The following is a 26,300-nucleotide window of genomic DNA, read 5'->3' as shown; positions in this document are numbered from 1 at the left end:
GGAACTACTTTTTACACCGTGCTGAACATCACCCTGGAACTACTTTTTACACCGTGCTGAACATCACCCTGGAACTACTTTTTACACCATGCTGAACATCACCCTGGAACTACTTTTTACACCGTGCTGAACATCACCCTGGAACTACTTTTTACACCGTGCCGAACATCACCCTGGAACTACTTTTTACACCGTGCCGAACATCACCCTGGAACTACTTTTTACACCGTGCTGAACATCACCCTGGAACTACTTTTTACACCGTGCTGAACATCACCCTGGAACTACTTTTTACACCGTGCAGAACATCACCCTGGAACTACTTTTTACACCGTGTTGAACATCACCCTGGAACTACTTTTTACACCGTGCTGAACATCACCCTGGAACTACTTTTTACACCATGCTGAACATCACCCTGGAACTACTTTTTACACCGTGCTGAACATCACCCTGGAACTACTTTTTACACCGTGCCGAACATCACCCTGGAACTACTTTTTACACCGTGCTGAACATCACCCTGGAACTACTTTTTACACCGTGCTGAACATCACCCTGGAACTACTTTTTACACCGTGCTGAACATCACCCTGGAACTACTTTTTACACCATGCTGAACATCACCCTGGAACTATTTTTTACACCGTACAGAACGCCACCCTGGAACTACTTTTTACACCATGCAGAACATCACCCTGGAACTACTTTTTACACCGTGCTGAACATCACCCTGGAACTACTTTTTACACCATGCTGAACATCACCCTGGAACTACTTTTTACACCGTGCTGAACATCACCCTGGAACTACTTTTTACACCATGCTGAACATCGCCCTGGAACTACTTTTTACACCGTGCTGAACATCACCCTGGAACTACTTTTTCCACCGTGCGGAACATCACCCTGGAACTACTTTTTACACCTTGCCGAACATCACCCTGGAACTACTTTTTACACCATGCCGAACATCACCCTGGAACTACTTTTTACACCGTGCCGAACATCACCCTGGAACTACTTTTTACACCGTGCCGAACATCACCCTGGAACTACTTTTTACACCATGCCGAACATCACCCTGGAACTACTTTTTACACCGTGCTGAACATCGCCCTGGAACTACTTTTTACACCACGCTGAACATCACCCTGGAACTATTTTTTACACCACGCTGAACATCACCCTGGAACTACTTTTTACACCATGCTGAACATCACCCTGGAACTACTTTTTCTACCGTGCCGAACATCACCCTGGAACTACTTTTTCCACCGTGCCGAACATCACCCTGGAACTACTTTTTACACCGTGCCGAACATCACCCTGGAACTACTTTTTCCACCGTGCCGAACATCACCCTGGAACTACTTTTTACACTGTGCTGAACATCACCCTGGAACTACTTTTTCCACCGTGCTGAACATCCCCCTGGAACTACTTTTTACACCACGCTGAACATCACCCTGGAACTACTTTTTACACCACGCTGAACATCACCCTGGAACTACTTTTTACACCACGCTGAACATCACCCTGGAACTACTTTTTACACCACGCTGAACATCACCCTGGAACTACTTTTGTCAGACGTGTTGCTGCAGCAGCTGATGTTTTCCATCACACGGTAAAATATCTCAGTTTCTTCATCTGATATGGTCTTTATCTTCTACTGGGAATAAAATATGATCGATGAGATTCTGTTATTGACATTTTACACAGTCCTAACTCTTTTAGAGTTGGGTTACAATCTTTGTGAACAGGAACCAAAAGATGTTCCTCAGAAGAATCAGAGCAACAAGAAAAAATAAAAACAGTCGACTTTAATCAGTTTATTGACAAAATGAAATAAAATAACTGCTGTGAGTACATTTATGACTCTATAGCTACGACACCAAAGTCCACCTAGATCCAAGCAAACAAACCCGTCTAATCTTAGAAGCTGTTATAGGGTTAATGCAACATTTCTCACTCAGACTGTACATGAAAACAGGACGCTATAAAAAACATCTGCACTCAAAGCTAAAAATTGTACAGTTTTCCTAGGATGTACCTCTCCCAAAAATATCTATTTTTTTCTCACTTTAAAATAATCTGTTGCATCAGTTTTTCCATTTCAAGGAATTCAAACATGGTTAAGAGAAACCTTTCCCTCAAACACGTATGGGTTAAACCAGGTGGGAAAGCTGAAAGATGCCTTTAGTACCGCATTATTTTTTATCTATATTTCCTGAAGCAGATCCCTACAGTCTGAAGAGAAAAACAGAAATCAGAAAACACTGGCAGAAATATTCGTGGGAATTAAATTCATACAAATAATCACTAAAATTATGTACAAAGTACTAAAAACATTTCACAACAACACCGGTGTATAAAAATGAAGAAGCAAAATCAACCGTCAGGTGGATTTTTAGCCATAACGCCAACTCTCCCCAACTCTTCTTTACAAATTCCACTTAATTTCAGATTTTGAAGGGGAACTAAAAGCTTGCAGCAGTAATTTGACATCATGGACACCAGCGACGCTCCGATCCAAATTCATTTTCAGATGATCCAAAGATTAAAACTAAAATGTCTAAAGTGCTTAAAGGAAACTGGACCAACAAAAGAATAAAAATCCAATAAAACATTAAGAAAAAAAACATTATCTTACATTTTGTCATCATTTCACCAAATACAGGCCGATATAATTATGTTTCAACTTTTTCTTTCCATGTTTCCTCAGTTTAAAAGATGACCAGCCGAGCCGAGCCTCAGTACTTTGGCACTTTGGTGTAATCCTCCGCGTGGACGTTCCTGCACATGCAGATGGACAGAATCATCCCCAGCAGCTGTCAAACACACAACAAAGCCGGCATGAGTTACTGCGTTTCACTGGAACGTCATCATTCCCCACAGACATCCGCCATCTTTATTTAAACTCCCATCTGGATAGGACATTGGGACGGTGATCTTCAAGGAACCCATCTGAGTCCTCTTCTCATTCATATAGTCAGCCCAGTGTATCTGAAATGAAAATATTTTGGCCTATTTTCTCTTAAGCTGGCTCAAAGTCTCAAGATCTGATGTTTTTCGGGGAAAAATTTAATGTGTGAACTACAGATTAAGCAAGTCCAAAAATAAAAATCAATTTTACAAGTACTAAACATTTGCCCCACAGTTTACCACCAACTTGTCAAACTGACTCATAAAATTTACTTGCTTTATCTGACTTGTATTTTCTGACTTGTAAAACTGACTTGTATTTTCTGACTTGTAAAACTGACTTGTATTTTCTGACTTGTAAAACTGACTTGTATTTTCTGACTTGTAAAATTGACTTGTATTTTCTGACTTGTAATATTGAATTGACTTTTAAGACTGACTTGTATTTTCTAAAAACATTTGTCCCTATCTTAGGCTATGTCCACACAGCACTGAAGCCGGTTCAGGTGTGAAAACTGTGGTGACAACTAGAGAAAGGCTTCACCATCCCCATGAAACTGCTGTAGTACATACTACCAGGCTGCGGGGGGCGCTATGATGATTAAAGAGTAACACTCTAGAGCTAGAACAAGTCGTAGTGCATGCAGATAATGACGTATCTGCTCCTGCTGGTGATGGTACAGCAGCACTGTGGTGTACCAGCAGAGCATTTTGGTGCTAAAGCTGTGCACAAGCCAGGACTGTCTGGAGCAGCACCACAACCCAGCTGGTCACCGACGCCATTATTGTTGTTGTGTTTGGTGCGTTTTCATCACACTGACGTCATATCCTTTAGTGGTACGGTTACGCCGTCCTCACAGGACCACAGACGATGGAGGTCTCAAACCGATCCCCCTTGGTACCTGGTACCTGATAGTTTCAGGTAATGAGTATTTTTTTTACAATAGTCAGCATGTAGGTGGTCAACGGGTTGATGGTTCAGGTTATTAAACACGGATGGGAACCCTGGAGTCAAACCCACGTCGTAATTCCTCCATCACGTTTCTCTGATGTTCATAAATACGCTGATGAACATCTGACTCCATGTTTTCATGGAGTCAGATTTCCTTGATGGAAACTCTGGAACACTTAATAAACTCAGATATATTTAAAGTTATCACCAAGAATGACGCCAGAACAAATTACTATAAAAACTTTTTTTTGACTCTTAAATGAAATATTAATGTGGCTAAAAGCAGGTGAGTTGTGACATTTTACAGCAGCAGTCACGTTTTATTGTCAATACGTCCAAATCCAAACATATTTTAAGTTTAATTCTATCAAATATTCATTAGTCCATATTAATCACATCAGTTAAACATGAAACTCATCCTGTGTCGACAGGTTAGTGCAACACGAATAACAGAATGAACCAAACAGCTGCTGAAACATCTGTTTGAGTCAGTTCTGCTACATATGAAGCAGATTGTCATTTTGTTAAAAACAGATTGAGCTCTGACTGGGATCACTGTATTTCCATCAAACCGAAGATTAGCTTTCTACACCACGTTTGTGCCAAAAGCTGTTTAACCTTCTCTGTTTGGATGAACAGATGTTTTACACACCTCAACGATGGCCACTCCGAGGCAGATTCCCAGGACAACCCAGATGTTGGTGACGAGCCACGTCTCCACACTGGCAGAACATCCCTGATCAAAACACAAGTAGATTAATCGGTGAAGGACAGCCGAGCTGCAGAAAGAGGTGAGGGGAGCAGGCGGTTACCGTGTTGTATACGGCCCAGTCGATGGTCTGAGACTCACAGAACCCGCTGTCGGAGAAGTTTCGGGAGGCAAGGGTGACGTTCCAGCAGGAGCAGGGAAACAGCATCTGGGAGCTGTTGGTGACGATCATGTTACTGAACCAGTCCTGATGGCCGGTCCAGCCACAGCACGCCATCTGCAGGCCAACACGGGTTCAGATTATTATTGTTTAATCCCACCAAACGGTAAAACTGCGCCCCCTGCTGATGTAAATTAATACCTTCATTACATCTTTACCATAAGATGGAGTAATATTTCATTAAACTCAGAAAACAGCTGAGACCAGATTCTGTTCTGTTTATTATCAAAGACTCATCTTCAACTTTTTAATATGAGGAACGTCAGAGTGATTCTGGATGCGTTACTTCCAGATCAAAATACTGTTATTCCTGATTATTGGATAAAATTGTCTCCAGGTAATCTGAAATGTCCAGCGAGGGTTCTGATGAGAACTATCATCACATTTCTCCAGTTTTATCTTCACTTCATCGGCTTCCTGTTAAATCTAGAATAGAGTCTAAAAGTCTTCTCACATATAAAACTCTTAGTGACCAAGATCCACTGGATCTTAAAGATCTCAGAGTTCCAGGTTTTCCCATCAGAGCTTCACTCTCAGACTGCAGGTTTCCTGGTGGATCCTAGAGGTTCTAGAAGTAGAGTGGGAGGCAGAACCTCCAGTTATCAGACCCTCCCTGTGGAACCAGCTCCCAGTCTGGCTTCAGGTAGCAGACCCTCTCTACCTTCAGATCATCTTCAAACTTTCCTTCCTGATAAATCTTATAGCAGGTCTGGCTTGGTGACCCTGATGCATCCTTTAGTCCTGCTGCTAAGGGGCGAGGCTGCTGGGGGATGTCCCATGATGCACTGGGCTCCTCTCTGCTGGGGGACGTCCCATGATGCACTGGGCTCCTCTCTATTGGGAGACATCCCATGATGCACTGGGCTCCTCTCTGCTCTCTTTACTCTCCATGTAGAAACATCTGATGTTTAATTTGTGTTTCTCTTCTTCTTTCTCAGCAGGAATTCCTGGATTAGAGTTCTGCTGCAGCAATGGCTCAGGATCTAAAGCAGGACGGTTGTTGGTTCAAACCCAACCTCATCCCAGTCATTCTGCTGGTAAAGGTGACAGCATTCACCTTTATCATAACATCATATGCAGACGACACTCAGCTCTTTATTACTGTCTCACCAGGAGACGCTGGTCCTAGACAAAGCTTCAGTTCATGTCTCAATCAAATTAATACATGGCTGTTCCACAATTTTCTATTCTATTCTATTGTCATTTAGCAGATGCTTTTATCCAAAGCGACTTACATTTGAGAGTAAGAACTGAGTTTTCTTCAGTTAAATAAAGATAAATCTGAAATGATTGTATTTCGAACCATGATGAGTGTCCAGCTTCAGTCAGCAACGTAAAACCAGAAATCTTGGTGTCAATTTGTCCTCTGAGCTAAACTCTAACAGCCATTTTAAAGCAGACATGCTTATTTTTTCTTTTTTTTAATAAAAATATCTAAAAATGAAATTAAACTGTGGTCAGAGTTGTCTGGTTGATGTATGTTGGAAAAATGATGGTAAGGGATTTCTGAATGGTAGTTTCTGGATTTCAACATATTTTCAGCTCTTTGATTGTAGAAAAAAAATTGAAGTTTCATTGATTCATGTGTATAAAATAAGAGCAGCTGGAGTTGTGGCCTGATCAGAACCTGATCTCTGGGTTTCCAGATGAACTCACATTCCTCTGGATGAAGTCCCAGGCCTGCTCCGTGGTGGTGTTGTTTCCGGAGTATTCATTCAGCACTTCCCTGATGATCTTGGACATTTCCATGTTCAGCTGAAAGACAGCAGGTTGATTAAAAAAATAAACTGGAGTGATGATGCACAACAGATTCGACAGCACTCAGGACTCACAGCTTCCAAAAAAAAAATATATAATATATAATATATATATATATATATATATATTATATATTATATAATATAATATATATATAATATATATATTATATATATATATATAAAAAATATATAAATATATGTAGTAATAGTAATTATAGTAAATTGTAATTAACAATATTACTGACACATAGTGAGTTTTTAATCCTTTTTATTTTATTTTTTTTATTAGGATTCATGTTTTTTATGTTAACCTTTGTAGATATTGCTGGAGCTTGTGAATTTCACCTTACTGGTGAATTAAGTATGTCTCAATATCTGATCCAGTTTCTCAGTCTGAACACCAGAGGGCACCAGAGGAAGAAAAATGATGCCAATCTTTATATTTGTTGCTGATCCACAGTCCCATCGACCAATCAGAAGGCTGAAACAGCTGGAAGTGTTAGAGCGAAAGGGATGGTGCTAACGTGAATGAAGAGGAAGTGACATCACTCACCACATCCTTCTGGAAGTAGACGAGTGCGCCGGCTGCAATCTGAGCAATGAGGATCAGCAGGAGGCAGGTGAAGTACTGACGATGAGGAGGAGGAGAGAGAGGAAGGAGTGAGACATAAAGCCGAAAACACTTCCATAAAATGTGTTAGAGCAGCTGCAGCTGCAACCAAACATCTGCTGAACATCTGAAGAACCAAACACACATGAAATTTTCTAAATTCAAGTTTACTGAACAAAAATGAAACCAGACGTCAGAATCAGTGTGAAAAACTGCTTCCTCTCCAGGACCCAGCAGCGCCTAGAAGCTCCTCCAGCAGCAGGAAGGATCAGCAAAGCTTCTCCAGACCATGTTTTCAGTCTCTCCTGTGGCTGTGGAGGAATTTTGCTCCACTCTTCTTTCCATCATTGCAGAACAAGCCCAGATCATCATCCCTCTACCACCGTGCTGACAGGCGGCATAAGGTCCACTTTGGTCTGGTCTGTCCAAAGGACATTGTTCCAGTAGTCCTGTAGTTTGTTCAGATGCAGCTTTGCTAACCTAAGCCGTGGGCCTCAGGTGTCCACGTTCTGCTTCTGGTTTAGTGTAAAAATGACTGTGTAGTAAGTTGATGCGTTAATATCCATGGGCTTCTGGTCTGCTGGTTGTGAGCAGAGAGATGGTTATCTGTTCCACGTGAGCCAGAAACCCGGACAGATCCAGCAAAATTTACAAATCATATTTTCTGAGGAGCTTCAGGGCTCAGAAGAACCAGGCTAACCAGCTGCTGCCACGTTGCTCCGATTCTTATCAATATCAAAACCAACCGGATGTCCAAAGATCAGTGGAGCAAAACGTGGCCCCATGCCTTCAGTTCAGGTGACGTCTGAATCTGAAGCAAGTATTAAATAAAAACAATCAATCTACTCTTTTACCTTTTAAATGTCATCATATTGTTTTACTGTGTTTACTAAAGCATTTTATTGTATTTATTAACTTTCACTTGCTTGACAGGTGATAAATAAAGAGGTTACTCACTAACTTCCAGTTTAATCAGAGTGAAGAGGTGGACTCACCAGGCCCAGCAGGCAGCGGACCTCGTAAATGGCCCCGATGCAGCCGACGAAGCCCAGCAGCATGGAGAAGCCTCCGACCCCGATGAGGACGTAGCAGGCCACCTTCACGGACGTGGAGTTATCTGAAGACCAGCAACAGATGTCAGAACAGAAGCATGAACCCACCCTGCAACTAAAACACCAGGTTTTTACCTGAAAGCCTGAAAGTTTCATTCCTGTCTGTCTTTTGTTCAAAGACCACCACCATCCACATTTCCTCAAATACTAACCGTCTTTTTAAATTAATTTAAAGGTTTAAAATATTCTAGAAATATTTGTCTACTTTCTCTGTTAAGATGTAATGGCTCATTATTTAACAATCTATTGCTTGTGCTACATTTCTGATGCAGAATGGTGGACGTCGTCTTTTCAGCCCACCAAACTGACCAATCACAGCAGACGGGCCTCTCAAGGTCTGTTTTAACAAGCAACATGTAGATATGGACGAGGCAAGGTAAGTTTATTTGTACAGCACATTCGGCGACGAGGTGATCCAAAGTGCTTTACAAAACAACACTGCAGACCATGTGGATTTAGGGACCTCTAGTGGTGAATCTGCAGACTGCAGCCAACTGAACAGCCTCATCTCATCCTGCCTTTAAGTGTAGAAATAAATGTGAACAATGTGGGGGCCTCCTCCAGAGGCAGCGTCTGTTCTGCGGACGGAGGAAGGCGACTCCTTCACCTGCTTTTCTCGCAGTCTGAATACAAAAGTCATCTGAAAACGTGAGAAAAACTTGAGATCCTTTACGTTACACAGTTAAACTTTAAAAACATAAAGTGTTGTCTTCATTTGATTCTGACTGAAACAACCCAGCAGCAGCAGGAGGTGAAAGGAGCAACTTTCATCTGAGCCATGACATAAAAACTGAAATCAGGTCTTGTTTTGCTCTGGTTCTGCCTCAGCGCTCAGCTTGTACCAGCAGGCTGATTTCATCCCTCACATGATGCATCAGGCAGCTCATTGATTCCGCCTGAAAGCCGCTGTGATCATCACTGAGCGCGCTCATAACGGGCCACTGCTTCGCCTTATAAAATGTTCCATTGAACATTGATATGTGTCATTTATGTGCAGACACAAAGATAAACTGTGCGCTGTGCTTGACTTTGTGTGCTTCACATCGTATGACCGCACTCCCGAGCTCGATGAAACCCTCCGACTCACACCCCCCCGCCCAGGCAGGCTGGTGATGCAGAGTGGGCTGAGTGGGTAGTGATGAGTAAGGCGGTGATGTGATGCATGTTGATGCTGGACAGAGCAGAAAGAGGCCAGTGTCTGAGGGAGGACACCTGCTGAGCAGACAAACGTCCTCAGTGACGCTCCTCGCCCTCCATTACACTCGCTCAGTGTCCGTCTCTTCATTTCTGCCTTCAGTCGTCTCTCTGACACGCTCGTCTCTTTGTCCTCATCCTTTCCTGCCACACAGCATTTTAAACTCTTCATAGCAAGCAGCAGCCAGCAGGTGGTCCCACCTTTAAACTCAACTTTTTCCCCATGACAACAGGTTTGGATGTTAGCTGAACACAGACGTACAATCCAGCCACTAAATGTAGTATTTATTCAGAGACGATGAAGATCACCATCACTACTATGTTGCTAAGAGACCTCTATTTAGACCTGGACATGATGATGAAGCCACTTCCTGTCAGACTTTCCACCAATCAGAGAGCTTAGATTGATGGTAACGTCCAATCAGGAGCAGCCAAAGATCAACCAGTGAGCAGAAAGTTCTATGTGTGTGTGAAAAGAAGAAAAATAATGCTCCTCTATGGCTGGAATAAAGCCAAGAAGACGTTTCTGATGCACGGTGGCGCCACAAAGCAGCTGAGCTGGAGTTGGTTTAGTGAGGATAGCAGGTAAATAGTAGCAGGAATAACTGTTAACTAGAACTTTCAACTCACTTGTTGATCTGCCCCTGATTTATGATTTTGTGTATTTTTCATTAAGTTATTCATATTTAACATGTTTTTATTTGGAGCTAAATAAAATGAGGGCATCTATTGTGCATTTTTAGCTTTAAACCCATTAATTTACCCTCCAGTTACACGCGGTCGTTACACGAGAACCTGCTGATGAAGACGAGTGATAGCTGAGATCTAGGTGACGTCTTCTACACTCTGATGCAAAAAAACTGATTATTAAAATGTGAAGTGTCTCTTTTTCCTGAAAGGAAACACGGAGCAGCAGCATTTAGCTGTTCTGCTGCGAGTGGAGATGAAACCTTCACCAAACGTAGAGACTTTAAATCCAAGTTAAACATTTCTGTTCTCATCGTCTCTGCATGAAATCTGCACGCTGACTTTTAACTGATCTGCTTTTAATCATTTTAATGTCATTTATGATTTTATTCTGATTTTTGCTATTTGTTGCTGCCTTTTACTACTTCGTAATATCTGTAATGCTTTTAATGTTTTATGGAAAGCACACTGAATTGTCCTGCACATGCCACTGCCTTGCTTTTCTACAGGATCAACTGGACAGATTCACAGAGAAAGAAGTTCTAACTTTACAAACACGCCAGTTTTATATGATGGTTTAGTTTTACAATGTGCCTTGGCAATAACGTCCACAGTTGATCAAGCTTTAATAGTTTCAAATATCAAATAAAGTCTGAGAGGAACCGACACGAGCAGCTTATTTCTTCTTGTTTTCTGCCTCTCACACAAAAACTGCAGCCTGGCTTCATTTGTTCTGGCCTCCGTGCCCTCTGCTAAAAGAAAGAAAAGAAAAGAAAAGAAAAGAAAAGAAAAGAAAAGAAAAGAAAAGAAAAGAAAAGAAAAGAAAAATTGGCTGTTTATTTAGATTGTGGTTTGGTGGTAGTTGTCAAAACAAACTCCTGCCAAGAAAACAAAGGTTTCATCTCTTCTTCTATGGAAACTAACAGAAAAGTCCTTTGTGAGGCCGCTAGCTGCAGCCAAGCACACGAGGGAGGAAACACAAAGCAGCTCTGATGCTGAAACTCGTCTATGAACAGAAAGTTTTAAACCAGATCACTTACTGAGAACCACGATGAAGCTCTGACTGTCCAGGAGGAGCCACAGTCCAAAGCCCATGATGACGACTCCGAACAGCTGGAAGATGAAGACAAACACATCAACAACTCTAAACACGTGACAGCTGCTAAGAAATGTTTGTAGAAAGGTTGCGGTAGCGCAGCTTTGTTAACTACTGCTAACAGCCTGCTGGGTTTCCTAAATCCATTTTATTCAGCCTGATTCGATGTCAGTTTAAACTAGATTCAATTCAACTGCCCATATTTATGTAACATCACCATTTTCCCTAAATATTACAGACATTCTTAGATTGGTGATGCCACCATTACACATTTTCTTGGTTTGGCTATTGAAATAATTGTGGTTTTACGATTATCACAATTATTAATCATTAATTTCCCCAAAATCACATTAACACTCCTTATAAGTCAAAATTAACACGCTAATGCAAAGAGATTAATATGTGAAATTAATGTGTTATTTTTCTTTTTTAATGCACTAATGTATAAATGACAAAGTTATTCATCATGCCACTGTGACAGACGGATGGATGGACGGATGGAATTATCCTCTATATTAATAAAGTTTGACAGTTTTACAGCCTTAAATTTAGAATTTTCTAGACAAAGTCTGGTTGTCCAGGAACAAAGTTATTACGAGGGCTACTTTAAAAATCTGAATTTGGCATCATCTCAGAGAGAGAAGCTGATTTCGGACGGAAGCGACAGAAAACCTTTCAGTTGGGCAAAGGAAACGTACATATATAAAAATAAATAAATGAAACAAAATCTGTGTCGAGTTTTGGTCATATGAATCGATATTGGAATAATTTAATTTTAAATGATTTTTTAACCCAGCTCTAACTGCTAATGCTAAAAAATATTTAATGTATGTGTCAAGAATTCATTAATCAAATGTCAATGTTTATTTTCAATTTTACTGAGACAGATTACATTAAACACGCTGAGCAGCAGAAATATGAAGAGCATTAACTCAGGTTAGCAGTTACCGCTATGCTAGCCCAAACAAGCCAACGTGGTTAGCAGCTACCGCTATGCTAGCCCAAACAAGCCAACGTGGTTAGCAGCTACCGCTATGCTAGCCCAAACAAGCCAACGTGGTTAGCAGCTACCGCTATGCTAGCCCAAACAAGCCAACGTGGTTAGCAGCTACCGCTATGCTAGCCCAAACAAGCCAACGTTAGCTTTTGTGTTTGTGGAGAGATGCTATAACAGACAAAGAGCACAACATTTACTTCAGGATGTCATGACATGTAAAATACAAAGTATACATTAGAATCACAATGGCAGAAACTTGATTTAAACTTTCTGGTTACCATTAGCTTGATTAGGCTACGCTAAGACCACGAAGCCTGATAATATTAGTTTCTTTTGCTTGGTAATAAATTTGCAAGCTTCTGGTTTCATAACTTTTGGCTCTGAATAAAAACAATTTGATTAAAACTGTATGCTGTGAAATGACCCTTACATTTTGCCATATCTGTTTTCATGGCTCTTTATTTTCATTTCTTGTATTTAAATAAAGGGTTAAATTAAGGGTAAAATTGGTCTGATTTGACAATACAAACAGGAACAAAATGGTGAAACTGAAACTCCTAACCACAGAAAAATTTATACCACAAAACTACAGAAACTCAACAGCTGTCTTTCTGGTTTTGACTCAAAACTCTGAATATCTTACTTACATTTTATTTAAACTCTGACAGTTTAAAGTCCACGGAGAGAAACAGGAAACTCTGACTGATCACATGTGATGAAAAAAAAGATGCTTTTCATTCCAGAATTTCACCAGTTTTGAATTTAATGACCTCAAATCCTCAAATAATAAAACCTAAGAACACGGAATCTGAAAACATCTGTTTTTAGGAGACCACTTAGGTCAAAACTTGATTTATAAGATATGAGGCTGTTGTTGCATGACGCTAAACAAGAAAGGGAAATGTAAACAATGTCTTATAAGGAGATCAAGAGTAAAGAACACCCTGACATTTCAACTGGGCTGGTCTTTGTATTTAGAAAGCTGGAAGAGGAGCAAGAACTCAGAGCTAAGACTCGGTCCATGCTGGATTTGCAGACCAACGTTGTTAGAAAATATTCTGTGATAGCTAAATCCGCCTGATACCAAAGTTATGAAATATTCAGAAAAATGAAAAACTAAAGAGAATATTTCTCATAGGTTATCTTTATAAAGCTTTAGCTTCTGGCATGTTCTGTTAAGTGGTGGAAAACGAGAACTCAAATGTTTCGCTCTGGCAGAAATTAAAATAAAAAAATGTCTGAATCAGCAGGTGAGATGTATGAATGTTTGAGCTGTACCTGAGTGAAATACTTCTACACCAACTGGATGAACCCACAAACAGACTAAACCATTTAATATGTGATGTGTGACATGCTTTAACTGTGTCTATTATTCTTGTATGAAACTACTGTATATCACAGGAAACATCTGCAGTGATATCTTTTCCCGACTGACTGAACAGACTAACAAACCCTTAAAACTGATACCAGTGTTTAGTCATTAGTTCCAGTTTCCTCCAGTGGTGCCCTGTAAATAATGTTTTTCATTCATAATTTTATGGAGTATTAACGGTCTTTGGATATGTAATTATTTACTAATTACATACTAATATCTAAACTAGTTCTCCAGACTTCTTGAAGGACTTTCCAAAGTTCTTCTTATGATGTTTCTACCTTTCGTTAAGTTCTTGGTCCAGATGATCCCACACTGCTTCAATAATGTTAAGGTCTGGGTTCTGGGGAGGATCCATCCCTCCATCAGAACCCGTTGAGGTCTGGGTTCTAGAAAGGATCCATCCCTCCATCAGACCTGTTTCCACTGATCTTCAGTCCAGTTCTTGGGTCATGTGACCTACCTCAGCCTTTTCTCTCTGTTTCCCTTCCTTAAGAACGGCTTCCTGACAGCCACGTTTCCACGGAGACCATTTCTGATGAGGCTTCGGCCAACAGTAGATGGATCAACTGAAGGTCCAGATGCATCTCTCAGGTCCTGGATTCAGGTCTTTGCTGGATTTGTTGCAGTTTCTTCAGGACTTTCAGATCCTGTTCATCTGCTGTAGACAGTTTTTAGTCCTGACTCTTCTTCTTTTGTCCTCCTTGTGTCCAGTTTCTGCCTCCATGCTGAGATAAGCCAAGTTTCCAGCTACCAGCTGTTTGGGAATCACCTTGTTGCTGCTAGAATCCTGTTTTCTGTCTGATCTTTGCTGGTTTTCAAACATGACACTAAAGAAATGGGGAAACTGATTCTTTGCTAAGTTGTTATGTGTGCATACAACACTGGTTCACCCCTTGAGTTAGGAGCCTTTTGTCCGCCTGAATGGTTCAGGTCTGAGTTTAATTCCTCTGCAACTGGTCTGGTATGAGGACTGGAAATGAGGGAAAAAGCAGAAAATCTGGGAAAGACCTTCAGAAAGCTGGAGAACTATTCATCACAAAGTCTAACACGAAGAAATGAGAACTGGATCTGGACTTCAGGACAGAGCTACATCTTGTCATCTACACTGTGATTTGTAATATTTTATGTAACTTCAGGCTTCGATACTAAAGAAAAAACAGGCATTAAATTTCTAAATGAGTTTCTAGTAAACAACAGTCCAACAAACTGAGACAGCAGTTCATATGAAAATATTTAATGCAAATGATCTCCAACTTCCCACAATCGTGTCTCAAATCTACAACCCACACCGAACACACTGAACCAAGTCGTCTTTGTGTGTACAGAAACGCGCACACACACACACACACACACACACACATCCGCTAAGAAGCTCTTAACCTCAGATCACAGCTTTCATTCAAACAGACGGGGGGTGGAAACGAGGACTGTCACCGTGGTAACTAGACCACAGACACTTCATCCTCACTGTGATTAAGATGCACACACAACATGAATGAACGAACATGTTTTTAACGGTTTCCGGACTTTTAAAGGGCGAACAGGAGTTTCCAGGACCTGGTTCTGGTCTAGATCTGCTGCTGTGTTTGAGATCATTGTCCTGCTGCATGAGAGTTTCAGACAAGCTGTTGGACAGATGGACTCACACCAGACTCTAGAAAAATTTGGTATCCAGAGGAGTTCATGGTCCACTCAGTGACAGCAAGGTGTCCAGATCATCATCCCTCCTCCACCGTGCTGACAAACATTCACTGCTAAACAGGAAGTTCCTCACAGCGACTTCCTCTGCTCCGACTCCCCCTCCCCTCCCTACCGCTCTGACTCCTGCACTGTGTGTCTCTCTCTCTCTTCAGCTCGCCCGTTCTTAAAGGGGCCACGCTGTTCTTTTAATGTCTTTGCACAATGAGACATAACTCTTGGTCCAGATTTGGCCCGCGGGCCGCCAGTTGCTGACCGCTGTTCTATGGATTTTGGTTTAGTTCTTGACATCGTTCCAGAAATCTGGCGGTTTGTTCAGATGCAGCTTTGCCAACCTGATTTGCGTTTTCTGGTTGGAGTGTGCTCACCTGGATGCATGCTGCAGAAATCATGTAGGAGGAAATGTGGAGCTGCGGTGGAAATCAGATCAATAACATCACACTGACTGTGGTCAGAAAAATGTTTCCCATATGGTTCAGGCCTAACGGGCGGCTGTCTCTGTGATGATCTCTCTCTCTGTAGAACGATGGACTCCAGATAGAAGAGACCTTCTAACCCCTCCCAGACTGATGGACAGCAACAGCTGCTTCTCCCAAATCGCTGCTTAAAAACCAAACAAATCTTTAAAATCACAGTAAAACTCCGAAAAGAAAATAATATTTTTACCTTTACTTTTACATGAGAGTTTGTTATGTTTCCACTTTTTAATGTTTAATGAAAGACGTAATGTAAAACAAACCGTCTTAAGTGGTTGTGAATTCGGGTCTCCATCTCATTTTTTTTTTTTTTTTGCTTTCTGTTTGAAGTTCTTTGGAATCCCCAAAAAAACTCAATAAAAATGTTCTTGGGTAAAAAATAAAACCGGAGCTTTTTTGTATTTTTCTGTTTCAGATGTTTTATGTTATTTTAGATCAGACCTGTAAATCTGCATCTATTTTCATGTTCTTACTGGCATTTTCCTGTATTTAAAAAATTAAGAAAAAAACTGAAATAACTCAGAAACGATCACATTGCAGTTTGTTTTTTTACTCAAACTGTTATTTCTGCTGTTATAGAGGCGATCAGACCATCGGTTTTCTGTTGTTTGGTCATGTTTAGGTCACGGTTGCATAAAGGAAACAAATCTACTGAGTGACTGTTGAACCGATGCTGGGTCTGATCTGTAGGGGATGGGTGGTGATAGCAGCCGTCCTACGGGGCTGCACATCAGATGCTACTTCAGCCTATAACGTGCCCATATTTCACTCTGCCATGCTTCACCACATGCTCTTGTGGTAAATTCTTGTGGTACTCTGAGACTTGTGGAGTATTCTGGAACTTTTACCACATGGCCCTCCTTCAGACTCTGTGGTACCATACGCTGTGAAACAGATCCATCAGTGTTCCTGATATTTGATGTTTTTTGTGGTACTGCATCGTACCCCGGTGCTGTTTTACAACATTAACACTGATGCTGTGGGAAGTTTATTGCAAGACTATAACAATGACCTCTGTTTCTGTACAACTGGGTCATAAAATCTTTAGAGATACTCACAAAGAAGATGAGGTTGAAGAGGAACAGGAAGTACTTGCTCGCCGTGATGCAGCCTTTCCCCATGGTGCTGCTCTATCTGCAAACATGAGACACATACAGTCAGAACATGGGCTGATGGAGGTGCTTCTGCAACCATCAGATCTGTTGTAGGGAAGTGGCGACAGATGCTCTAAGAAGCACAGACCTCTGCAGTTAAGCTGGCCTGGATGAGCATGATCTGGTCTGGGGGGGTTCAAATCTCCAGGATTACACCCACAGAACCAGCACAGCCTCAATCTGTGAGTATAAGGAGGAGGGGTCTGTCTTCATCCTGCCCCCTGTGACCCCCACATCCTAATCTGAACACGTATCAGCCAGCAGTTCTGCAGAGCTTCATTCATCTCTCTTTTCTGGAAGATTTTTGCAGATCAGAAGTTTCTTATTCATGGAAACAAAGGCAGCAAGAGATTCAGGCCGTCACACATGCAGACACGTGACTTCAGCCTCAACAAGGACAACTGAAACTAAAACTTGTGGTCTCATTTGTCACAGACGCCATCAGAAATGTCTGCTGTGCTTCACTGTCAAAGTTCCTGTTGATGCATTTTAATTAACGTGTGATAAATAAACAGATTTTAGCTTAATGGAGACTTTCAAGCGACACCACAGCTCCCCTAACAAACAGGTTAGTTAATTATCATCTTTATCAAACTCAATAAAAATAAAAATCAACATTCCAAAAAGCTGAAAAATATGAAATATTATTCATACATGAAGACATCCTGAAATAATCCATTCTAACAACTCAATGTTTATCTGTTACGCTCTGATCTCACTTTGTTGATGTTGTTGTCATGGTGCGTTTACTTGCCATCAAACACATTTTTAAAAACCAAACATAAGTAGAGTGTGCACTCAGCCTTCGTGTGTTAGAAGAGATGGTCTCTTTTAGAAAATAACCAACCAGATAACCCCAGTGATGGTTCATATTTATGGAAAATCCACCCCGACCTGAAAGCAGCATCATCCACACAGTACTGTTCTTTACTGTCCAATAAATCAATGAAAATCCGGGTGAAATATGGAGGTCCCGCTCAGTGCTTCCTCCTGGCAGTTAGGCCCTGCAGCCGACCCACTTTCCCATCACTGTAAATGGGTTACTGTTACAGCACGGAGCAGGGGAGGGGGCACCTGCAGGGATGGTGCAGAGAGGAGGGGGCAGATATTTTGGCAAACCATCAAAAGCAGCAGCGGATGGAAGGTTTTGAGGCTTTAAACAAAGAGCAGGTCTGACTGATCCTGAACAACAGAGCCGAAAACTACAAACCAGACGGGCCATAAACAAAACCAGCGTTCAACATGTCACGGAAAAAAAATAAAATAGTTTTTGTCAATCTGTGGTATTAATTTCTAAGAAAAGACGCATCACACTGCATGTTTTAATCAAACCCACTCAGACAGGAAACGCAGCAGATCTAATGGGGACTGGTTTCTGGGCTGGATTAACACACATGTAATGTTCCAGAGTATTTACAGAGTTTTTCAGCTGTTTAAGGAACAAAAGGGTTAAACTTCTTTAACTGGTCTCAGCAAGAAATGTAAGATATTTTTATCATCTCACCGTTGGTAAAAAAAAACAACAAAAAAAAACAAAACTAATGTTTCCAGTCATGATGGTGCCTTCAAGGCTCCTGAAGCTCTAAATCCCGGACTGGTGGTTATAAACATGACAAAGCTTTTATGGCTGGAAAGAAGGTTCTGTGTTAAATTTAGAAGCAGCACGGAGCCACAATGAGCTGCAGCTGAATGAGGAGCAGAAGTTTGGAACGAACACAAGGTTCTAGTTACATCTGCAGTAGGAAAAACCTCTGAAGTCAAACAGCAGCTCTGCTTTGCAGCTGCAGTAAAACGAGCGCTTATTCCCACATAGTCCCTGCAACATGAAGGCAGCACACGTCACCGACCGCCACCAAAGCCAGCACAAGTTCTGACCCAGTTCACACAGAAACTGGGTCTGTACGCTCTGACCTGCCCAATCAGCCCAGTTACCCAACAAAGGTCATAAACACACAAACACAGAAAATACTTGAACACTGAGACAAAACCTTCATTCAGTCTGAACCAAACATCAAACACACACACATAAAACACAGCTACTTGATAAATTATAATTTAGTTTCAGTTCTAGTGAACAAGTAATTCTAGTTGTTCCAGTAAGTCCTGGGTGGCACCAGTTCACACAGATTCATAATGGAAACCAGTTTCATTTTTGTTATGAGTTGAATTTTACAGTTAAAACAGCCTAAACAATGTTGGGAAAGTGTTACAGGAGACAATTAAAGGGGGGATCTTTTTAACTGCTGCACCACTAAACATGCATGCAACAGGAAAAAGTTTGAGGGGGATCTTTTTAACTGCTGCACCCCCAAACATGCATGCAACAGGAAACAGTTTGAGGGGGATCTTTTTAACTGCTGCACCCCCAAACATGCATGCAACAGGAAACAGTTTGAGGGGGATCTTTTAACTGCTGCACCACTAAACATGCATGCAACAGGAAACAGTTTGAGGGGGATCCTTTTAACTGCTGCACCACTAAACATGCATGCAACAGGAAACAGAAAAGTGGACGGAGAAAGTTCAGAAAGTGAAGCTGTAGCAGACGTTGATGACGTAGATCCTTTAGGTTTAAAAGGCTGGACATGGACCAAACGGCTAGTTACTGAAGTTGATGTCAAGATTAAGTTAACTGCACCACCACAGCTGAAAATGCCTGAAAACTAAAATCGGCTCCGTTCTCATCCTCAAGTAACACGCTTTTAACTTTTAGTAATACTGTGATCTACAGTGTTGGTCATCCCATCCACAACTAGTCTCACTAGGTTATTTATAGTCAGAGTTTTATCACTGTCTCTGTGTTTTATTACTAACAAGTTAGTTCTAGTTGGATTTAGAACAAGCAGATTAGTGAGACTTTTAATTAAAGTTAGTTGGTTAGTCATGGGTTTTATGTTAGAAGGTATAATCATTAGTCATAATCAGAATTAGCTAGTTAATAATAACTGGTTATTGAAAATTAATTATAACAGTTGGTTTTAGTTATATTCAGAGCTAGTTTATTAGTCACAATTAACAGATATAGTTAGTGGTCTTAGATTAATCATAACTGATAAACTTACTCTAACCCCACTTACTTCAATTAAGTTATGTTAGTTAATCAGTAATGGTTGAAGTAAATGAGTTAACTATTAAGTAGTCAAAAGATATAGTTACAGATGACATCAACTGTCAACAAATGACTATAACAAACAAACTTTCTGGAGCCGATTAGCTGGTTAGAAGTTAGTTGGTTTGTCATGAACAAGTGTTGGTTCATTAGTCAGGAGCTATAACTGGTAGTCAGAATTAGCTGGTTTATGACCATTTAACCAGTTAACTTAGGTTTTAGTGAGAGTTAGTTTATTTATCCCAGTTAAGTGATAAAGATAATTCAATTTAAGTACCTTGGAATCTTTCTGGACTCAAGTCTTACTTTAAAAAAAACATGTAATAAAAGTTGTCAACACTGTAAAATTTAATCTTCAAAACCTGAAACAAATTAGGTCTTTTGTCTCCAATGATGCTGCAAAATCAGACCTTCATTCTGATTCTGTCTCATACCGAATATTGTTTTATAACGTGGTCTTTTGCAGGCATCACTGTACTTTAGGGCAGTTGTATAAAAAAGCCATCAAGGTGTTTGCAAAGAAGCCAAATTTAACTCACCATTGTGAAATTTTTTAGAAATACCGTCTTTTAAGTTTTGACAATTTGAAAAGTTTTAAATACGCTTGCCTCATCTATAAATCTCTTCATGGCCGAGCCCCTTCTCCCCTGGAGGAATTTATAAGACGTAAGAATAGTAATCGTAGGACCAGGTCTGCTTCTAGAGGGGACTGTGAGGTGCCATTTAGGCGAACGGCTACAGGACAAAACACTATTTCCGTTACGGGTTGCATGATGTCGAATAATCTTCCAATAACGAGCACTTTTATTTCTTTTAAAAAAAGAACTAAAAAATGGCTCAAAACCACCCAAATGTGTCAACATAGGTGAGGTTGGATTTATATTGGGTATTGTAAGTCTATTATTGTGTATTTATTGTAAAGGCTATTGGTTATTGTTTGTTTTGTTGTTGTTTTTAATGTCTGAGGACTACAGATGGAAAGTAGCTTCTAGCTAAATCTGCCGTAAATGTCATGAAAATGTACAAAGTGTTCATTAATGTGCATTGTCCTCATCAAATAAACAAAGTAAAGTAAAGAGAGTGGTATGAGTCACAGATTCATAAATGATTAAGTAAGACTAGGTTCACACTGCAGGCCATGATGTTCAATTCAGATTTTTTTGTGAAATTTTGTGAAATGTTTTGAGTCTGTTCAGATTTGCAATTAAATGCGACTTGTATGCGATCTCCTGTACGAACCTTATGAGCACCGAAAGTGTCCTGCATGCGGAGAAGACCTGATGACGTGACAGCGAGCGTGTGTGCGTGCGACGTGCTTGCGATAACAGCAGAGCGTATGCTGCAGTTTTAAGTTATTGTCCAACCGAAGCCAGCACATGTTCAGTGGCATCGTTTTAAGGAGGAGATTATAGGAGAGGAGAGGTAGATTTGTGGCCATGGCAACGTGGCAGCAACGTCTGTACAGAGAAACGTGGTACGGAGTCGCAGCCAGGTGGTGGAGAGTGATGTGGTCCTTTACAGATAAGAGTTTATAAACAATGTCGTGTATGACGTGAAGGTCGGATTAATGCGACCTGGCCGTTCAGACTGAGGTTGCATGGCAAAAGATCAGATACGTATCGGATGTAGGACCACATATCCAAGTGGCCTGGGTCGCATTTGAAAAAATCAGATCTGAGTTTTTCAGACTGAAAAGATCAGTTCAGCCTGCAGTGTGAACCTAGCCTAACTGGGTCAACTTACTTCAGCTAAATGTAGCTAGCATTAATTAATCCGTTATAGTTGAAGTAAGTGGGTTAACAGTCAGGGAACACACCGTTAAGTTCCATATTTAGTCAAAAGATAAAGTTACAGGTAGTGATGGTTAGTATTAGTCAGATCAGGTTTACAATCCAGCCACTAAATGTAGTGTTCACTATCATGAAGATGATGATCACCATCACTACTCTGTTGCTAAGAGACCTCTATTTAGACCTGGACATGATGATGAAGCCACTTCCTGTCAGACTTTCCACCAATCAGAGAGCTTAGATTGACGGTAACGTCCAATCAGGAGCAGCCAAATCAACCAGTGAGCAGAAAGTTCTATGTGTGTGTGAAAAGAAGAAAATAATGCTCCTCTATGGCTGGAATAAAGCCAAGAAGACGTTTCTGATGCACGGTGGCGCCACAAAGCAGCTGAGCTGGAGTTGGTTTAGTGAGGATAGCAGGTAAATAGTAGCAGGAATAACTGGAAATGAGGAAAAAGTGGAAACATGGAAATAGTTTCTGTTGTGTGTTTGTTTCAATAACAATATTTTTTCTCCTGAAAGCCAAGACTTGAGAGAACGATGAGATGAGAAAAGGTTTGGTCACTGTTGGTCTGTGTGTTATTTCTACAAAGTTCTGTTAGTAATAAATTCTGCTTTCTTCTTCTGGTCGACCTTTATGCTGCTAAATCTATTCATACATTCATTTTACATCATTTTACCTCCCAGTCTGACAGCTGCTACAGACTGGTTTATACTGGGATTAAAAGCTGCTACACACTGGTTTATACTGGGATTAAAAGCTGTTACAGACTGGTTTATACTGGGATTAAAAGATGCTACAGACTGGTTTATACTGGGATTAAAAGCCGCTACAGACTGGTTTATACTGGGATTAAAAGCTGCTACACACTGGTTTATACTGGGATTAAAAGCTGCTACACACTGGTTTATACTGGGATTAAAAGCTGCTACACACTGGTTTATACTGGGATTAAAAGCTGCTACAGACTGGTTTATACTGGGGTTAAAAGCTGCTACAGACTGGTTTATACTGGGATTAAAAGCTGCTACACACTGGTTTATACTGGGATTAAAAGCTGCTACACACTGGTTTATACTGGGATTAAAAGCTGCTACACACTGGTTTATACTGGGATTAAAAGCTGCTACAGACTGGTTTATACTGGGATTAAAAGCTGCTACAGACTGGTTTATACTGGGATTAAAAGCCGCTACACACTGGTTTATACTGGGATTAAAAGCCGCTACAGACTGGTTTATACTGGGGTTAAAAGCTGCTACAGACTGGTTTATACTGGGATTAAAAGCCGCTACAGACTGGTTTATACTGGGGTTAAAAGCCGCTACAGACTGGTTTATACTGGGATTAAAAGCTGCTACAGACTGGTTTATACTGGGATTAAAAGCTGCTACACACTGGTTTATACTGGGATTAAAAGCTGCTACACACTGGTTTATACTGGGATTAAAAGCTGCTACACACTGGTTTATACTGGGATTAAAAGCTGCTACACACTGGTTTATACTGGGATTAAAAGCTGCTACAGACTGGTTTATACTGGGATTAAAAGCTGCTACACACTGGTTTATACTGGGATTAAAAGCTGCTACACACTGGTTTATACTGGGATTAAAAGCTGCTACAGACTGGTTTATACTGGGATTAAAAGCTGCTACAGACTGGTTTATACTGGGATTAAAAGCTGCTACACACTGGTTTATACTGGGATTAAAAGCTGCTACACACTGGTTTATACTGGGATTAAAAGCTGCTACACACTGGTTTATACTGGGATTAAAAGCTGCTACACACTGGTTTATACTGGGATTAAAAGCTGCTACACACTGGTTTATACTGGGATTAAAAGCTGCTACACACTGGTTTATACTGGGATTAAAAGCTGCTACACACTGGTTTATACTGGGATTAAAAGCTGCTACACACTGGTTTATACTGGGATTAAAAGCTGCTACACACTGGTTTATACTGGGATTAAAAGCTGCTACAGACTGGTTTATACTGGGATTTTATATAAAAACATTAAAACAGGCTTGTAAAACTAGTCAGTCTTCATCAGAAACATGATATAAATGTGGTTTCTCTGAACCAGGATGGGGCCTGAAACCAGAACGCTATGTTAAAGGTAAGCATGGCAGTGTGGGTGCCTGTGTACCAACCAACACACTAATTATAGCAAACAGAAGACTAAATAAACTCCTTAATGACACGCTAGAAGCAGTTTGAGGTGGAACTGCAGACTGAGCTGAGACAATTTAACCAGCAGAGACTTCTTCACAAACAAGTCAAGGAAACGAAAGTTTCAGCATCAGTGAGTCTGCAGCGGGTTTCCTGCTCTAACCAGAGAAGCCCTCATCATCATCATCATCATCATCATCATCACAGCCTCCTCCTCGGGTTGTACCAGGCACAACAACACACATCTGAGCAGCTTTATGTTGTTGGCTGTATTTCAGCCTCCAGAGGAGAAAACGATCCAACAGAGAAAACTCCAACAGTCGTTGCAGGATTTTCAAAGCTGGAGCAGGAAAAACTTCTTTAAAAGTCAGAAGTTGGGCCAGTTTTACAGAAAAGATGCGATCAGCACATTAACTGACTTATTTCTCCGCAGTTTGAATGAAACATGTCATGTTTTGTCTCATCGGCTCAATTTTAAATTCATCTTTTTTTCCATCTCAGACCTGAAATATTCCAGAAATGATATTCCAGTGACTCTTTTCCCAGTCTGGAACGTTCCCATTCCTTCTCCCAACACGTCCGAGGCGGTGAGGGGAAAGGTGATGAAGAGTTTCAGGGGCTTGGTTGGTTCAGGTCAGGACTGCAGTCCAGAACCAGTCCAGAACCCTCCTCTTCCTCAGCCGTGCAGCTGTAACGCAGCAGAATGTTCTTCACCATGCTGAAAACCCCAGACCATCAGAACCCTGATCCCACCCCAGACCGTCAGAACCCCGATCCCACCCCAGACCATCAGACCCCCGATCCCACCCCAGACCGTCAGAACCCCGATCCCACCCCAGACCGTCAGAACCCCGATCCCACCCCAGACCATCAGAACCCTGATCCCACCCCAGACCGTCAGAACCCCGATCCCACCCCAGACCATCAGACCCCCGATCCAACCCCAGACCGTCAGAACCCCGATCCCACCCCAGACCATCAGAACCCCAATCCAACCCCAGACCATCAGAACCCCGATCCAACCCCAGACCGTCAGAACCCCGATCCCACCCCAGACCGTCAGAACCCCGATCCCACCCCAGACCATCAGACCCCCGATCCAACCCCAGACCGTCAGAACCCCGATCCCACCCCAGACCGTCAGAACCCCGATCCCACCCCAGACCGTCAGAACCCCGATCCAACCCCAGACCATCAGAACCCCGATCCCACCCCAGACCATCAGAACCCCGATCCCACCCCAGACCATCAGAACCCCGATCCAACCCCAGACCATCAGAACCCCGATCCAACCCCAGACCATCAGAACCCCGATCCAACCCCAGACCATCAGAACCCCGATCCCACCCCAGACCATCAGACCCCCGATCCAACCCCAGACCATCAGAACCCCGATCCCACCCCAGACCATCAGAACCCCGATCCCACCCCAGACCATCAGAACCCCGATTCCACCCCAGACCATCAGAACCCCGATCCCACCCCAGACCATCAGAACCCCGATTCCACCCCAGACCATCAGAACCCCGATCCCACCCCAGACCATCAGAACCCCGATCCAACCCCAGACCATCTGGAGAAGGAGCGATGTCGCCTCCTGTGTGTCGTCTAGCCCTTAACTGCATTTACTGGAATGTGTTGCAGTCTGAATGGAGACTAATTTTGCTTTATTTCAATTTATTATACATCATTTAGTCAACAGTTTATTTAAATATAAATCATATAATAATATATGACACCTTACTGTACTGTACTGGATACACTGTTCATTATTATACACACTCAGTAGTAGTAATAATAATAATAATAATAATAATAATAACAATTATTATTTAAGGAAGGTGAAGTGTCCTGCTTGAGGACACAACAGACCAACTAAGCCACTGCTGCCTCAACAGTAGTAATATTAGTATTATTACTATTGGCATTAGTATTACTGGTCTTAGTAGTAGTATTACTTTTGTTACACTATTACATTAAACATACAGAACTGCATTAGTACGTGAGATGATATAATAATAAATTATACTCTATGACTATTTAAGATATTAAAGTTATTATTACTTTATACCACTACATTATACTATATTTTTGCGTGTACTACTATCACGTTACGGGCGGCGTGGCTCAGCAAGATAGAGCGCTCGTCTTGTAACCCAAGGGTTGCCGGTTCGATCCTCGGCCAAGTCGAGTTCATGTCGAGGTGTCCCTGAGCAAGACACCGAACCCCTAATTGCTCCTGATGGGTCGTGGTC

The 26,300-nt window shown here is 41.5% G+C and overlaps 1 protein-coding gene across 2 annotated transcripts in view; it reads right to left on the bottom strand.

Moving 5' to 3' along the window:
• Window positions 1-1,819: 1,819 nt before the first annotated feature.
• Window positions 1,820-26,300, bottom strand: part of LOC121643694 (CD82 antigen-like) — a 35,768-nt gene continuing 11,287 nt past the window's right edge. The window contains exons 1-9 of one of the 2 annotated variants that reach the window (XM_041991257.1): window positions 17,056-17,090; window positions 16,872-16,947; window positions 11,212-11,284; window positions 8,174-8,295; window positions 7,122-7,196; window positions 6,465-6,563; window positions 4,692-4,865; window positions 4,532-4,615; window positions 1,820-2,833 (exon numbers count right to left, since the gene is read on the bottom strand). In XM_041991257.1, the coding sequence (XP_041847191.1) occupies window positions 2,756-2,833; window positions 4,532-4,615; window positions 4,692-4,865; window positions 6,465-6,563; window positions 7,122-7,196; window positions 8,174-8,295; window positions 11,212-11,284; window positions 16,872-16,934 (768 nt within the window). In that variant the 5' untranslated portion in view covers window positions 16,935-16,947; window positions 17,056-17,090 and the 3' untranslated portion in view covers window positions 1,820-2,755. Of the gene's footprint in view, window positions 2,834-4,531; window positions 4,616-4,691; window positions 4,866-6,464; window positions 6,564-7,121; window positions 7,197-8,173; window positions 8,296-11,211; window positions 11,285-16,871; window positions 16,948-17,055; window positions 17,091-26,300 lie in introns of those variants that run through there. The other variant, XM_041991253.1, reaches the window with a different exon arrangement.

This window comes from Melanotaenia boesemani, chromosome 1, assembly GCF_017639745.1.
Source record: "Melanotaenia boesemani isolate fMelBoe1 chromosome 1, fMelBoe1.pri, whole genome shotgun sequence".
In the NCBI taxonomy this organism is placed as follows: Eukaryota; Metazoa; Chordata; class Actinopteri; order Atheriniformes; family Melanotaeniidae; genus Melanotaenia; species Melanotaenia boesemani.
Note: the sequence above shows the minus strand (reverse complement) of the source record. Positions and strands in the feature narration are given on the sequence as shown.